At 39.8% G+C, this 16,528-nt stretch overlaps 1 protein-coding gene across 6 annotated transcripts in view; it reads left to right on the top strand.

The window, feature by feature from the left end:
- Positions 1-14,903, top strand: part of dnajc6 (DnaJ (Hsp40) homolog, subfamily C, member 6) — a 78,069-nt gene extending 63,166 nt beyond the window's left edge. For 2 of the 6 annotated variants that reach the window (XM_061975745.2, XM_061975743.2), the window contains exons 17-18: positions 1,883-2,059; positions 10,734-14,903. In XM_061975745.2, the coding sequence (XP_061831729.1) occupies positions 1,883-2,059; positions 10,734-10,835 (279 nt within the window). In that variant the 3' untranslated portion in view covers positions 10,836-14,903. The remainder of the gene's footprint in view (positions 1-1,882; positions 2,060-10,733) is intronic. The other 4 variants (XM_061975744.2, XM_061975742.2, XM_061975746.2 and 1 more) reach the window with 2 other exon arrangements.
- Positions 14,904-16,528: the final 1,625 nt, after the last annotated feature.

Raw genomic sequence — 16,528 nt, 5'->3', positions numbered from 1 at the left:
CCTGATGAGCACTGATAAGACTACCGGTAATTGAAGTGTCTAAATTGTCCATAGATGTGATTGTGAGTGCGATGCGATTTAATGGAGACCAGTCCAGGGTACCACTTAGGTCACATGGGATATGTTGCAGATTAAAGGCATATATATACAATAGATGGATGGATACCAGGCTTGTGCAAAATTTTGAATTTTGAAATCATCTGAAGATTTTACATTTTTATAAAATTTGCACCCTCACATGATGTTGAACTGGAATTTGAATTGGATTGACAGGAAGTGGAATTAAATTCATTACAATTAAGTCAAGTAACAGGAAGAACATGTCACGTTTACAAACACTAAAATTACCAGTAAATGCAAATTCCCCTCCATTTTCAATATTCTGTCAAATTATGGTGCAAAAACATTACATTTCCCAGTTATAATACATCAAATTAAATAATATGTTTAATAGGTGACCCTCCAAAAACATGCACTTGGGGATAGGTTGATTGGCAACACTAAATTGGCCCTAGTGTGTGAATGTTGTCTGTCTATCTGTGTTGGCCGTGCGATGAGGTGGCGACTTGTCCAGGGTGTACACCGCCTTCCGCCCGAATGCAGCTGAGATAAGCTCCAGCACCCCCCGCGATCCCAAAAGGGCCAAGCGGTAGAAAATGGATGGATGGATAATAGATTACACTTTTATTCGTACTTGTTGATGAGCACGTAGGCTGTCATTTAGATATGCGTACTGGGTTCATAGAAATAATATTTCTATGAAATATGACAAAAGGTAATGTATGGCATATACTGGCAAGCGTGACTCTGCAATACACCAATATTATAACCTGGAAATTCATAGAATTTAAATTGTATGTCCTTTAATACAAATTTGAATTATATTTCCTGTTGTACTTCCTCAATTCAAATTAATGGAATTAAATTAGAATTAGGGACACATTCCCAATTCAATTCATAATTTTGCACAAGCCTGATAGATACTGAGATGTATTTATTTTATAAATGAGCTTTTATTGAGAACTGCATTAAGTATTTTGACAACTGCATTTAAAAGGGTCATCAAGTTTGAAGTCAATAATTGCAGATCAATAATACTAAAACAGATTCCCCTGAAAATGTATGCACCCCAAAATCCTCCAAAAAATACTATACAATTGCTGATATTCTCTTGTTGAACTTGTTAGGGGTTACTTTATTTCTCGCTTAACTTTGTCTTTGGCCTCACATTCAAACAAAGCGGCAACATCATTTTCATATGTACATGCATTATTATACAACATGGTGTACTTTTATTTAAAAATGAACAGAACAATTTGAAAAGGTGAGTAAACGATACGGAACAAATGTTACATACAATAAAACATGTGTGTATATATATTCATAATTCAATGTAATACTTATTCATAATAGTGTTTTTATAGGTGTTTTGAAGTAATGTTACATATTTTCATTTCTAATGATTCAGAAGATGAATCCCTCGTAGTTCATATTTACTGGTTCACATCTGAAACATCATCTGGACCACTTCTGGAAGCGTATTATTATTTACTTCATACATCAATTTAACAGTTGTCTTATATGGGGCGGTATAGCTCGGTTGGTAGAGCGGCCGTGCCAGCAACTTGAGGGTTGCAGCTTCGATCCCCGCTTCCGCCATCCTAGTCACTGCCGTTGTGTCCTTGGGCAAGACACTTTACCCACCTGCTCCCAGTGCCACCCACACTGGTTTAAATGTAACTTAGATATTGGGTTTCACAATGTAAAGCGCTTTGAGTCACTTGAGAAAAAGCGCTATATAAATGTAATTCACTTCACTTCACTTCACATATGTGGAAATTGCTGGTTAATCACAGCCCTTTCTTCCCTGTTTGCTTTCCAGATTCTGGATTGGATTGAGGGGAAGGAGCGGAACATCCGAGCCCTCCTTTCCACTATGCATACAGTGTTGTGGGAAGGAGAAACACGTTGGAAGCCTGTAGGCATGGCTGACCTGGTCACTCCAGATCAGGTCAAAAAGGTTTACCGCAAAGCCGTCCTCGTCGTGCACCCAGATAAGGTGAGAAGGATAAGACACAACCTTTCTGAGATGAGAAGGAAGTTAATGTTATCAAAGCAATATCTAATATAAAAATTCACTTACAATACAATAGAATTACCGCAAGTGCTCACTACTATGGTTGTGTGATACTGGGATTTTTAAATGTAAGACTGTACAAGGATGCCAATACTCTTGACTTAACCTCTTAAGGCCCAAGCTGTTTGTTTACATGTTTTTTTTTTTTTATTTATCTTTGCTATTTGGGCTTATTGGACCCTAATTAGAATAAAAACAAAAAATCATCTTTTAATATGATGTACATAGTCCATAAGTGCACAAACGTGTACTTATGGACTACTACGTATACATGCAAATTTGTATTTTTACACTTTTTTTCTCCAAATTCCATTGTATGTTATACTCTTCTGACACCACCAGATAGCAGTATAAGTGTCCATATGTCGGCATAAGACCCCAATTCAGTAGTGTACACAATTTTGGAAATAAGAGCTAAAAGGTGCTGTCCACGCATGTTGCCACTAAGACCTTTAGAGGTTAAATGTCATGAATATTGAATCAACTCCAATTAGTTGATATGATTATTATAACACATAATATTTTATACAGAAAAATGTTTTAAGACTAAATGCAACAATATAAAACAGTGTAATAGTATAACATTATTCAAAATGGCTCCCTTACTATGTTCAACTACACAATTATTTAAGACAAACTATCAACATTGTAAAAACATAATTATAGAAATGCTAACAAAAAAATTAAAAATAACTTTCACTGCAGGCACTTATTGGTAAAAATGAATGTCAGCAGAGTACAAATGGGAGGGGCCACGTACGCAGAGAGAAAGAAATGTGTTGTTTGCAAAGACAGACTAGGAGAGATGCCATGGTTGCATAAACTCAGGAATATAGAGTAATTTGCTTTGCGTAAAAATTAGAAAATGCAAGTATCAATCCCATGATGCTAGTATCAATCTGATACACATACCCACCTTGGTATCAATGCTATCAATATTTATATGGATATGCCCACAACCTAACTACTACCCTTTTTAAGTGTTATCAAACTAGTTTATCAATGATTCACCAGTATAGTATACATTCACATAGAGTGTAAGTTTAATTAAATGGCTTTAACTTACTGAATGAGACTGAAAGTAATGTCATGGTAGTGATTATGGGTGTCCCGATCCGAAATTCGGACTGATAACAGTTAAAAAAAAAAACAAGTACTGGATGATATCGGCTTGCATGTAAAATCTCCGATATAAGGTCTGATATAAACAGTCCTGCAGTGTGTTTACTTATGCACAGCTGGACAACCAGTTAATACCTAAATGTCCTCCAATAAGCACACAAAGTTGGTATTTTCTTGTATTTTATTGAAGTAATTTACAAAAGGTGAACATGGTAGGCTATAGGCTACTAGGAGCTAGCAGCTACACAACAGCTAAGCACACAATAGCACACATGCTACACATATGTAATAAGTGTCCTTAATTGAACAATATTGAGGTCTAAAACACGAAAATTTGTCAATATGAACACGTAACAAATAATTATAGTTGTGTATTACTTACAGATTCAAAGTTTCAATGGCAGAAACCTTTTGGAAATGATCTGTGTCTGTTGGGCCTGCAATGAGGTGCCCTTGCACCTGTGTGCCCCCCAGCACCCCCTCCCCCCCACCCCCACCCCCCTGACCCAGAGGGAGACAGTGGTAGTAAATGCATAGATGGATGACCTTAATGAATTATGACCACTAGGTGTCGCCAAAACACAAATGCACACCCCACTTCAAAAGCATAAATCTTTCATAAAGTTAGTGTTTTTATACCTACTATTGTTCTCTAAATAATTTCACTTGATCAAACCTTTTCTAACAATTCACGCTACAACATAATAAAATCATGTACTACAATTCCTGCTGATATTATACCGAATTAATATTAGTATCGGCCAACACTCATCGCTCCAATATCAGTATTTCATCAGAAGTGAAAAGGTTGTATTGGACACTCCTCTATTAGTTATGAGGCAAATCATCAAATGATTGTAGTACTTTAACAAACTTTGGACATTAGCCTTTTGATAAATGATATAAACAGCGACAATATGAAACATACAAGCAGAAAAATGATCACCCCCTCAACAACGTGAAAAGTCAGAGAGCCAAAGGTGGGCCTTAGCCAGTCAAATAAAGAACTGTTGTCCTGATGGACAGAAGTTGCAGTATCTTGGAGGTGATGAATTATATTACCAATTGTGACGTTATAGTCCGGCACAAAGGTACAACATTCAGATCCTATCACAGCACAGGTACCCCCTTGGGCCGCTAAAAGAAAATCCAAAGCTGCTCGGTTCTGCAAAGCTAGCAGTCTAACGGAGGCGAGTTCACTCGACATAAGCATGAGTGCCCGGGCGGTTTCATTAGCGATAGTTTCTATTGCATGGGACAGATCAGCAATTTGATCTAAAGCCGACATAACTCCATAAAAAGGCAGAAGAGAACCGATTGCGTTTTTGAACGGAGATTGATGATGTGTCCAGAACGCGTCAGAAACGCCACGCCTCATTCTGTGAAGAGAAGGTTTCGTCGGCAAAGACTGAGTCACTCTCATAGCTGGGATGACATATGCTAAACCACAGCGTCCCGTGTAATCCACTGGAAGATAGGGGTAAGCCAGGTTTCCACACACCCAGTACATTCCTATCGGAGAGGATATGGAGCAGCTGGCAGTGTGGTGAGCGAGTGCATTAAGCCGAGTTGGGCCTGCAGTCTCTAGGCACTGCTGGGGGGCTGATTTCAGAACCTGGAACTCGCCGTTTGGTTTTCTCGGGTCCCATTTATAGGTGTGAAGGCAGTCTGATTCTCCTACAGGTGATGTTCCATCATTCTCAAGGCACCAGGTGAATTTCTGAGGAATGAGCAGTACCGAAACAGGTGTGGGAGTTTTCACGCACCTGTTGCAATTCACGTGTGGTCCCGAACAGTTAAGAGGTCTCATTTTTGAGAGGGGACGGCATTCGGGGTGGAAGTAAGACTGAGCAAATGGGATATGCAGTAGATGGCAGGTGTCGCAGTCGGAGGCGGGCAGGGCCATCAGAGGTAAGCCTTCTCCAGCAGTGTAGGGCATAAAACCACAGACGTAACAGCTGGAATTAGGCTGTATGTGCTGAGCCACTTGCCACGCCATGGTCAGGAAAATGTTGATGTCGTCTACTATTACGTTGCTGGATTTCATTACCTGTGGGGCTGCCAGGATGGACTCCACTAGAATCAGAATAAGCATGAGCATTCTTGCGACTGGAGTCAAGGATCGGAAAGAACTCTTGTTGAAATGGTCCTTCAGAAAAGAAGACCACCACCATCAGGTCAGCAGTCAAAAAATGCAACACTCGGAACTGATGAGGTGATTGAAAATGAGTGATTGAGTAGTAGAAAATGGTGTCCTTCCCCCTCTATTTATCCTCTCTTATCAACATAGACACACCCCAGAATGTCACTTGGGTATGTCTGTTTCACAAATCTATAGCCATTAATCAATCACTTTAAGGTGCAAGGATTCCAATCGTAAAAACTGGATATTTAGACTAGTTTGCTGGATTAATTTAGAGTTCAGTGAGATGTTTAAGGACATTTTCAAACCAATCAAGTGGAAGCTGGGTTGAGCCAGTTGCGCAATCATGTGTCAAATTGACTTGTTTGCATGAGACTGTCTTTTAGTAATCTGGTCTCTTTCCATTTGACTCTTCATTCCTGTGTCAAGAATCTCCGTTTGTTGACACTGTTTCTTGGCTGGCTGCAGCCTCAGACAGAAGAGTGTTTCTGCCAGTGGTTGAAAGCCTGTTTTTGACGAACTTTGACCAAAGTTCAATAAGAGTCAACATGTTTTATAGTGAGTGGTTTGCTCATCAGCACTGACCTAGATCCTAGTAGATGATACCATGTTGCAAGAAGAAAGAAGAAAGCAGGGGTCTCACAACAAGTAGCTCATGAGTAACTCTCCAAAGGGTCAACTAATATTTGCTTAAAGCAGGGGTCTGCAACCTTTTCTATCAAATAGACATTTTCCCACCTCTTCCACTGAAAAAAAATAGTATAGGGCCGCAAAACATACAGCTTATGAACTTATAAAAGTTTCCATCTTTTTTTTATATTTTACAGCAGAAACTATCTGTCCATATGAAATTAAACATTTTTCCTTTTCTAGCTTATCGGAAGGGTTGAAAACTCGAGAAGCTGAACTGAACACACAGGCTTCCAGTTTCTTTTACTTGCCTTCCTTGCGCCTCAGGACTCAGCCTGTGCACATTCACAGCCTCAAAGACAGTTGGAAATGATAGAACTCTTTTTTTAAAAATGCTAACTTTTCTCACTCCGGGGTTTAAAAAAAAGAAGCTAAGGGAGCCACAATAAGGAGGCACAAATTCCACATGTGGCTTCAGAGTCGCGGGTTGCAGACCCCTGGCTTAGATGCTTAGTTTCTTATTTACTAAATGGTGTGTGCAACTTTAGAAATTGTGCATGCTATAAGTGGGAGGGTTGTGGGTAATCTACCAAATTACAACCAGCAGAGGTGCTGTTGATTCGTTTAGCCATAGCGTCCAAAAGACTGACATTTCACTAACAAATTCATAGGCTCCAGCACCCCCTGCCACCCCATACTTGCCAACCCTCCCGATTTTCCCGGGAGACTCCCAAATTTCAGTGCCCCTCCCGAAAATCTCCCGGGGCAACCATTCCCCCGAATTTCTCCCGATTTCCACCTGGACAATTGGGGGCGTGCCTTAAAGGCACTGCCTTTAGCATCCTCTCTCACCTGAAAAGGAGACTATTACATATGTTTCCGTTATCCATAGGTTTATCTATAACCCATAAAGTAGGCAGGCACAGAGCTATTTCTCAGCATGTGTTTATTCCATCCGGCACGTTAATACACTGACACACAACATCCGGATTCCCATCATGCATTGCTTCAAAACTACGGCAAGTAGTAATGTCCAAAAACATAGGCATGTAAAACTAGTATTTTGATCACTTTATTGTTTTTCGCCCTGGTCCATGATAACTTCAAAAATGATATAGCTAACATGAGCAAAAAATTTTTCAAAATAATCGCCATTTCTTGTTCATAGACTCCATTGCCTGTTTCCTAATGCTCTTTCAGCATTTCCCGAAGTACCTTGAGGAAAACCTCAGTAGAAGAGGACGCAAAATAGAATACTTGCAGCTTACCTTATTTTTCCCTCGACAATACTTAATATTTCCAATTGGGCTTATTAGTCTGAATTTTTGCATTACGGTTCAAATCTTAACTCATAGCCAATTAAGATTAATGTCAATACAATTGGGGAAAAATCCACACCTTTCCCCATTCTTCAGTTGAAAATGTTGTGGATTCTGAACTGACCCATGCCACTTCTAGATAGAATCCTCCTTTGTCCTAACCCAGGGATGTCAAACATGCAGGCCGGATCAGGCTCGCGAACAGGTTCAATCCGGCCCGTGAGATGAGCTTGCTAAGTGTAAAATTGAGCTGCATTTTTAAATGAAAGAAACTGCTGTTCTAAAAGTGTCCATTGGATGTCACAATAGCAATTCTGTTAGGCAAGCAAATAGTTTATACTGGGGCGAGCAAGTATACCAAGCACGGTAAAGCGGGACTGTGACTCCTCCCCCTCAACCCAATGTAAATCAAACAGGAGTAAAATAAACAATTAAAATGCTGCATGAGACACTGCACAATTGATAGAGTTCTGTGAAAATGATTGTCTTCTGTGCAAATTTAAAGAAAGTCAACAATGGAAATGACAAATGAGGTAGTTGATACATAGAAGTGTTTTTATTTATGCTTCATTTTGTTTTTGTGGATGGGCTGTGACTTAAAGTTTAATTGGTTTGTAGAAACACTGAGATTACTGTCATGATCCGTTACCCGGGTCATGGCATGATTTATGTTTGGTAATGTTTCTGTTTTAGTCTGTTTCCTGGGTGCACCCTCTTTCCCTGTTTTCTGTTGGTTTCCATGGGCACTGATTCTCCTCACCTGTCTTAGTTCAGCAATTTGTGTTCCCACCAGGTGTTTTGGTTAGAGATGTCCGATAATATCAGCAGGCCGATATTATCGGACGATAAATGCTTTAAAATGAAATTAACGGTATCGGTTATTTTATTATCGGTATCGTTTTTTATTTATTTATTTATTTATTTTTTGTATTAAATCAACATAAAAAACACAAGATACACTTACAATTAATACACCAACCCAAAAAACCTTCCTCCCCCATTTACACTCATTCACACAAAAGGGTTGTTTCTTTCTGTTATTAATATTCTGGTTCCTACATTATATATCAATATATATCAATACAGTCTGCAGGGGATACAGTCCGTAAGCACACATGATTGTGCGTGCTGCTGGTCCACTAATAGTACTAACCTTTAACAGTTAATTTTCCTCATTTTCATTAATTACTAGTTGGTATGTAACTGTTTTTATATTGTTTTACTTTCTTTTTTATTGAAGATTTAAAAAAAAAAAGTATTTATCTTATTTTATTTTTTTAAAAAGGACCTTATCTTCACCATACCTGGTTGTCCAAATTAGGCATAATAATGTGTTAATTCCACGACTGTATATATCGGTTGATATCGGTATCGGTAATTAAGGGTTTGGTCAATATCGGAATATCGGATATCGGCAAAAAGCCATTATCGGACATCCCTAGTTTTGGTTAATCACTCCCCTTTATAGTTTCCTGTCACCCAGCAGTAGTTGCTGGGTCAATATTTGCAATAGGCAAGAGTTACGTTCTCCCGGTTTTTTCCTCTTCGCTCTAGTGATTTATGTACAGTCTTGCTTTCCTCGTTTTTTTCACCCTTGGTGACATCTTATCTGCACGCCACTCCTGCTTGTCTTCTGCCTTGGAGGGAACGCTACCAGCGACGTAACAATTACGTCTAATTTAATTTTGTTCTTAATGGTGTGTTTGACTCTGCATCAATTTTTTTCCTCAGAATTTTTTACTAACTTGAAGTGTTTTGTCAAGAGGGTTATTTCTAATATGTACATTTTCAGAATGTCCTTGTTCTGTTTTGGGCCAAAGTAAAACAAAGAAAACAATCTGAAGTTGTCGTAGTTGTATTTTTAAGTTGTTATACCATGATTTCACCCGTCCGGCCCATGTGGGAATAGATTTTCCTCTATGCGGCCCCTGAGTTAAAGGGGAACATTATCACAATTTCAGAATGGTTAAAACCATTAAAAATCAGTTCCCAGTGGCTTATTATATTTTTCGAAGTTTTTTTCAAAATTTTTCCCATCACGCAATATCCCTAAAAAAAGCGTCAAAGTGCCTGATTTTAACCATCGTTATATACACCCGTCCATTTTCCTGTGACGTCACATAGTGAAGCCAACACAAACAAACATGGCGGAAAGAACAGCAAGATATAGCGACATTAGCTCGGATTCAGACTCGGATTTCAGCGGCTTAAGCGATTCAACAGATTACGAATGTATTGAAACGGATGGTTGTAGTGTGGAGGCAGGTAGCGAAAACGAAATTGAAGAAGAAACTGAAGCTATTGAGCCATATCGGTTTGAACCGTATGCAAGCGAAACCGACGAAAACGACACGACAGCCAGCGACACGGGAGAAAGCGAGGACGAATTCGGCGATCGCCTTCTAACCAACGATTGGTATGTGTTTGTTTGGCATTAAAGGAAACTAACAACTATGAACTAGGTTTACAGCATATGAAATACATTTGGCAACAACATGCACTTTGAGAGTGCAGAAAGCCCAATTTTTATCAATTAATATATTCTGTAGACATACCCTCATCCGCTCTCTTTTTCTGAAAGCTGATCTGTCCAGTTTTGGAGTTGATGTCAGCAGGCCAGGGAAGCTAGGGTCGATAGGGGGTTTAGCTCGCTCATCTGCGGGAACAAACTGCCGCCATTGCTTGCCGTGTTAGCGAGGTCCTTTGTCCCTGAATTGCTCACACACTCCGGCAAATTCAATGGGGGTCTGGCGGCAGATTTCTTTGACTTTATCGTTGGAAATGCATCTGCTTTGAGTGTCGCAGGATATCCACACATTCTTGCCATCTCTGTCGTAGCATAGCTTTCGTCGGTAAAGTGTGCGGAACAAACGTCCAATTTCTTGCCACTTTCGCATCTTTGGGCCACTGGTGCAAGTTGAATCCGTCCCTGTTCGTGTTGTTACACCCTCCGACAACACACCGACGAGGCATGATGTCTCCAAGGTACGGAAAACAGTCGAAAAAACGGAAAATAACAGAGCTGATTTGACTCGGTGTTTGAGAAAATGGAGGATTGCTTCCCGATGTGACGCCACGTTGTGATGTCATCGCTCCGAGAGCGAATATTAGAAAGGCGTTTAATTCGCCAAAATTCACCCATTTAGAGTTCGGAAATCGGTTAAAAAAATATATGGCCTATTTTCTGCAACATCAAGGTATATTATATTGACGCTTACATAGGTCTGGTGATAATGTTCCCTTTTAAAATGAGTTTGACACCCCTCTCCTAACCTCTCTATTGGGTCATGATTTGCACATCATTTCACTGAAATAATGTCAAGGCAGCAATTAAGTTTTTCCCTCACCGATTTATATTGCGCTTTTACTTCCCCCCTCACAGGCAACAGGGCAGCCCTATGAACAATACGCCAAGATGATTTTCATGGAACTAAATGACGCCTGGTCTGAATTTGAAAGTCAAGGACAAAAAGCTCTCTACTGAAGGAGAAGCCAGCGATGAGAAGACCCCGACATGTCACCACTCTGGTCGACATTCTTACAGCCATGTTGAGACGGCAGCGTCCAGACCAACTGAGTATAGCCTCCTACTGTATGTTTTGGTGCAATATCATCATTCTTCCTCCTTGTGGCTCTGGACAAACTCACCCGTCAAAGCACACACCATGGGACGTCTGGGGAAGATTAGAAGTGAAGACATCAAACTAGAAGAAGACACACAAGATAAGATAAGAGACAAACGCATGAATGAACTGAACAAGAATAAGAGATCAAGTTAGCTGCATAGAGACTTAGTACCATGTGTGGTACATTCTCCTTATTCAGTTATTATTGACTCCCAAGCCAGCGTTTCCCATCTTTAAATCGACTATGAGTTGACAAAAAGAGAAAATAGTACAATAACAGCAGGTCAATAAGTCCACAATTTGACATCATTTTAACGTATACACCTAAGCGTTGTGCTTTTACATGTTGGCTTTAAAAGATGAACAAATCCTGAGAGCCAACGTCCTCTGCAGTTAATATTTGTGTTATTTTGCATAACAGGGCTATTTTTTTTTTTCAAAACTCTTGACAAAAGAAATAGACCAAAAACAAATGTCTACTGCAGAGGATGCTGGTTCTTAGGAGGACACACAGGAAGCACCTTGAGGCCTCATTCTGTATAATAACTAACATAATAAAATAGATTTTCAAGGGTACCTATGGAAATGTTTTGGTTAAGCACAAATCTGAATCAGTGCAGTCGGGATGGAAATTTTACAACTACTCCCGATTTCGATTTGATTCAAATTCTTGGCGTGATAATTTGATTCAAAATTGTCGATTCAAACCAGTACTTGCAATATATTATTTGGTTTTAGGATTATAATAAAACATTTTAAAAAGAGGTTACAAAAGCTCATATTGGCTGCTTGACGTATGACAATGGGTAAGCACGCAGATGGCCTAAAAAAACATTTTCAGAAATGTATTATTAAAATAATAATTAAACAATCGATTGTTAGAAATTAAAAATCGTTTTAGAATCAAAATAAACACAAATCTGGATACTGATGTAAATCGATTTTTTAAGCATACAAACTGTGCAGCTCTTAAGAAAGGCCTTTATTCATTCATAAATTCATTTTACCTGCTGCTTTGGCTCATTTATTTATTGAAAATATTCCAGATCTCTGAGACGACCCGAACTAACACGGCATTTGTGTGTGTCGAATAGTTCTCAAACTACCAAATTATACAGCAGCAAAGATCATCTTAATATATGTTGTTCCCCCAATGTGGTTATATTTAATGCAATACAAGTTTCTTTTTAATGGTTTATCATTTTAAAAGTAATTATATCATACTTATGTTTTTGTTTAATGTAAGTCAAACGGTACTGTAAACAATGTAATGAAATGTATTTCCATGTTTATTACTTGATGCCATGAGTTTGTAAGACCATTTTTATCACAGCACTGACACTTTTATTTTAGTTTTTTTAAGAATAGTCACAGAGCAATAGCGGCACCGCGTCATATCCAATTATTTCAGCAGCTGTATATTTTGCAGATGCTGATGTTATTTTGATATGTGAACTATGCTGAATAATAGCAATCGCCCTTGGTTCATTTGACTCCTGCTGTCATTTGAAAGGAAATCAACACTTTAACTATTGCCGTGTCTATTTATCTGAAAGGGTTCACTTTTACAAAATGTCTTTCATTTGTTGGAATTGAAAGTTTTCGAGACGCTACAAGACTGAAAATGCTGGGTTCCGAAATGGTTCGAATACTAATAAGTACAGTGGACGCTCAACAAGACCGCAGTTAAGACACTTGGAAATAATTCAAACTGTGAAATAATTGCAGACAGAGGAAGTGCACTGTGTGTGCTTCTGTGCTCTACTGAGGACCTACAGTATGTACACGTGGAGAAAAAAGCCCTCATAAGCTCCTTTACTGACTGAAATATCCAGCTACTGTCTTACAAGTAGGCTAAAAACAATAATAACCCCTGTGTTGTACTCAGTGGACGTGTGTAGATTGTATGGAAGTGATTTGGACTATTGTATGTTTTGTGTTTTTGCCTGTCTGCTGTTAAAGTATTACTAAACTGTAAAATACCCTTTGTTTGCTTGAATTGCATTTTACTATTCACAATCCTTTGTTTTCTGCGCGGTATAGCTCGGTTGGTAGAGTGGACGTGCCAGCAACTTGAGGGTTCCCGGTTCGATTCCCCACTTCTGCCATCCTAGTCACTGCCGTTCAATCAATCAATCAATCAATGTTTATTTATACAGCCCTAAATCACAAGTGTCTCAAAGGGCTGCACAAGCCACAACGACATCCTCGGTTCAGAGCCTACATAAGGGCAAGGAAAAACTCACAGCCCAGTGGGATGTCAATATGAATGACTATGAGAAACCTTGGAGAGGACCGCAGATGAGGGTGACCTCCCCCCCTATACGGGAGACCGGATGCAATGGACGTCGAGTGGGTCTAGCACAGATCTGGGCAAATTAAGGCCCGGGGGCCACATGCGGCCCGTTAAGTATTTCAAACTGGCCCGCCGGACATTCCCAAAAATTTTTTTTAGATCTTTAAGATGGAAACTGTAGCTGCCATTATGATGTGCAGTCATGTTTTCAAATGACCGTAAGTCTTGAACTATACAAAGTATTTCAATGGTTGGAATCTGCGCTTTTGCATGATATACTTGTTACTATGGTAATCTAATTAGTTACTATGGTAATTAATTAGTTACTATGGTAATCTAAGTCACAGCAGCTCAGACAAGGCACCAAGCAGTGGGCGTGGGGAGTGTGTCAGCCTGAAATGTGGGTGTCGGGGACAGATGTGGAAGAAGATTTTTAACAACAAAGTTTTAAAGCTTAGTGATATATCAGATCGTATATTGTATTTTTACCCTTTGCGTTCATATTTTGCTTTTGTCGCATTTTTGCCGCATTTTTCTTGATTGTAAAATATGTTGATCGGGAGGGGGTGTGACGTTCATATTTTGTCAATATTCAGTGTTTTATCGTTCATAGAAAAATTAAAAATTCCAGTCCGTTTTATAAGGCGGTCTGTCAAAACGTTGACAAATGTTTCGTTATTATTTATTTCCGCTGTTTCTCTTTACTCAATTTTTATATTTACACTAAGTAGAACCTCAATTGGTTCCATGATGGAGCACTCATCTCAAAACATGTGTATCTCAAATCCTATTGAAATTAATAAAAAAAAATTTAATTAGTGCTTGCCCCCCCAAAACACCACACTTTTACCATTTAACATGCCTCAACTCACGGCAAGGAGGCTCATAACTCAAACTTGCTGGCAACTTAAGCCGAGAGAAAGCGTGTATCTCAAAACAACACCACTCTATATTTTTCCACAAACCCCAAAACCAGTGAAGTTGGCACGTTGTGTAAATGGTAAATAAAAACAATGATTTGCAAATCCTTTTCAACCTATATTCAATTGAATAGACTGCAAAGACAAGATACTTAACGTTCGAACTGGAAAACAAATTGTCGAACAGTTTAAGAACAACATTTCTCAATTTCACCATCTAAGGTCTGTAATATAAAGTTAAAGTTAAAGTACCAATGATTGTCACACACACACTAGGTGTGGTGAAATTATTCTCTGCATTTGACCCATCACCCTTGATCACCCCCTGGGAGGTGAGGGGAGCAGTGAGCAGCAGCGGTGGCCGCGCCCGGGAATCATTTTTTGGTGATTTAACCCCCAATTCCAACCCTATCATCAAAAGGTTCAGAGAATCTGGAGAAATCACTGCACGTAACATTGAATGCCCGTGACCTTGGATCCCTCAGGCGGTACTGCATCAAAAACCGACATCAGTGTGTAAAAGATATCGCCACATGGGCTCAAGAACACTTCAGAAAACCACTGTCAGTAATAGTTTGCTGCTACATCTGTAAGTGCAAGTTAAAACTCTACTATGCAAAGCAAAAGCCATTTATCAACAACACCCAGAAACACCGTCGGCTTCGCTGGGCCTGAGCTCATCTAAGATGGACTGATGCAAAGCGAAAAAGTGTTCTGTGGTCTGACGAGTCCACATTTCAAATTGTTTTTGGAAACTGTGGACGTTGTATCCTCCGGACCAAAGAGGAAAAGAACCACCCGGACCGTTATAGGCGCAAAGTTGAAAAGCCAGCATCTGTGATGGTATGGGGGTGTATTAGTGCCCAAGGCATGGGTAACTTACACATCTGTGAAGGCACCATTAATGCTGAAAGGTACATACAGGTTTTGGAGCAACATATGTTGCCATCCAAGCAACGTTACCATGGACGCCCCTGCTTATTTCAGGAAGACAATGCCAAGCCACGTGTTACAACAGCGTGGCTTCATAGTGAAAGAGTGCGGGTACTAGACTGGCTTGCCTGTAGTCCAGACCTGTCTCCTATTGAAAATGTGTTGCGCAATATGAAGCCTAAAACACAACAATGGAGACCCCGGACTGTTGAACAACTTAAGCTGTACATCAAGCAAGAATGGGAAATAATCCACCTGAAAAGCTTAAAAAATTGGTCTCCTCAGTTCCCAAATGTTTACTGAGTGTTGTTAAAAGGAAAGGCCATGTAACACAGTGGTAAAAATGCCCCCGTGACAATTTTTTTGCGATTTGTGTCTGCCATTAAATTCTAAGTTAATGATTATTTGCAAAAAAAAATTAAGTTTCTCAGTTTGAACATTAAATATCTCGTCTTTGCAGTCTATTCAATTGAATATAAGTTGAAAAGGATTTGAAAATCATTGAATTGTTTTTATTTACCATTTACACAGCATGCCAACTTCACTGGTTTTGGGTTTTGTACAATGTGCCACTGGACCTTAAAATAAGGCTGCACTTTGGACTCCCCTGGGTTAGGTTTTTTACCAGGAAGGTGGAGTGTTACCCAACGACAAAAGAGTATCTCCAGGCTTTGTCTTCTAGTACTATCGCTGGAGTCATGACTCACACTAGTCAAAGGCTGCACTCTTCCACACCTCGCCTTTCAAGGTGGTGTTAAAGGGGAACATTATCACCAGACCTATGTAAGCGTCAATATATACCTTGATGTTGCAGAAAAAAGACCATATATTTTTTTAACCGATTTCCGAACTCTAAATGGGTGAATTTTGGCGAATTAAACGCCTTTCTATTATTCGCTCTCGGAGCGATGACGTCACAACGTGGCGTCACATCGGGAAGCAATCTGCCATTTTCTCAAACACAGAGTCAAATCAGCTCTGTTATTTTCCGTTTTTTCGACTGTTTTCTGTACCTTGGAGACATCATGCCTCGTCGGTGTGTTGTCGGAGGGTGTAACAACACGAACAGGGACGGATTCAAGTTGCACCAGTGGCCCAAAGATGCAAAAGTGGCAAGAAATTGGACGTTTGTTCCGCACACTTTACCGACGAAAGCTATGCTACGACAGAGATAGCAAGAATGTGTGGATATCCTGCGACACTCAAAGCAGATGCATTTCCAACGATAAAGTCAAAGAAATCTGCCGCCAGACCCCCATTGAATCTGCCGGAGTGTGTAAGCAATTCAGGGACAAAGGGCCTCGGTAGCACGGCAAGCAATGGCGGCAGTTTGTTTCCGCAGACGAGCGAGCTAAACCCCCTGGATGTCTTGGCTCACACCGTCCCTTATGCCACCGAAGAT

The sequence above is a fragment of the Nerophis lumbriciformis genome, linkage group LG14, assembly GCF_033978685.3.
Source record: "Nerophis lumbriciformis linkage group LG14, RoL_Nlum_v2.1, whole genome shotgun sequence".
Taxonomy (NCBI): Eukaryota; Metazoa; Chordata; class Actinopteri; order Syngnathiformes; family Syngnathidae; genus Nerophis; species Nerophis lumbriciformis.
This window is presented reverse-complemented; position numbering and strand designations above follow the sequence as displayed.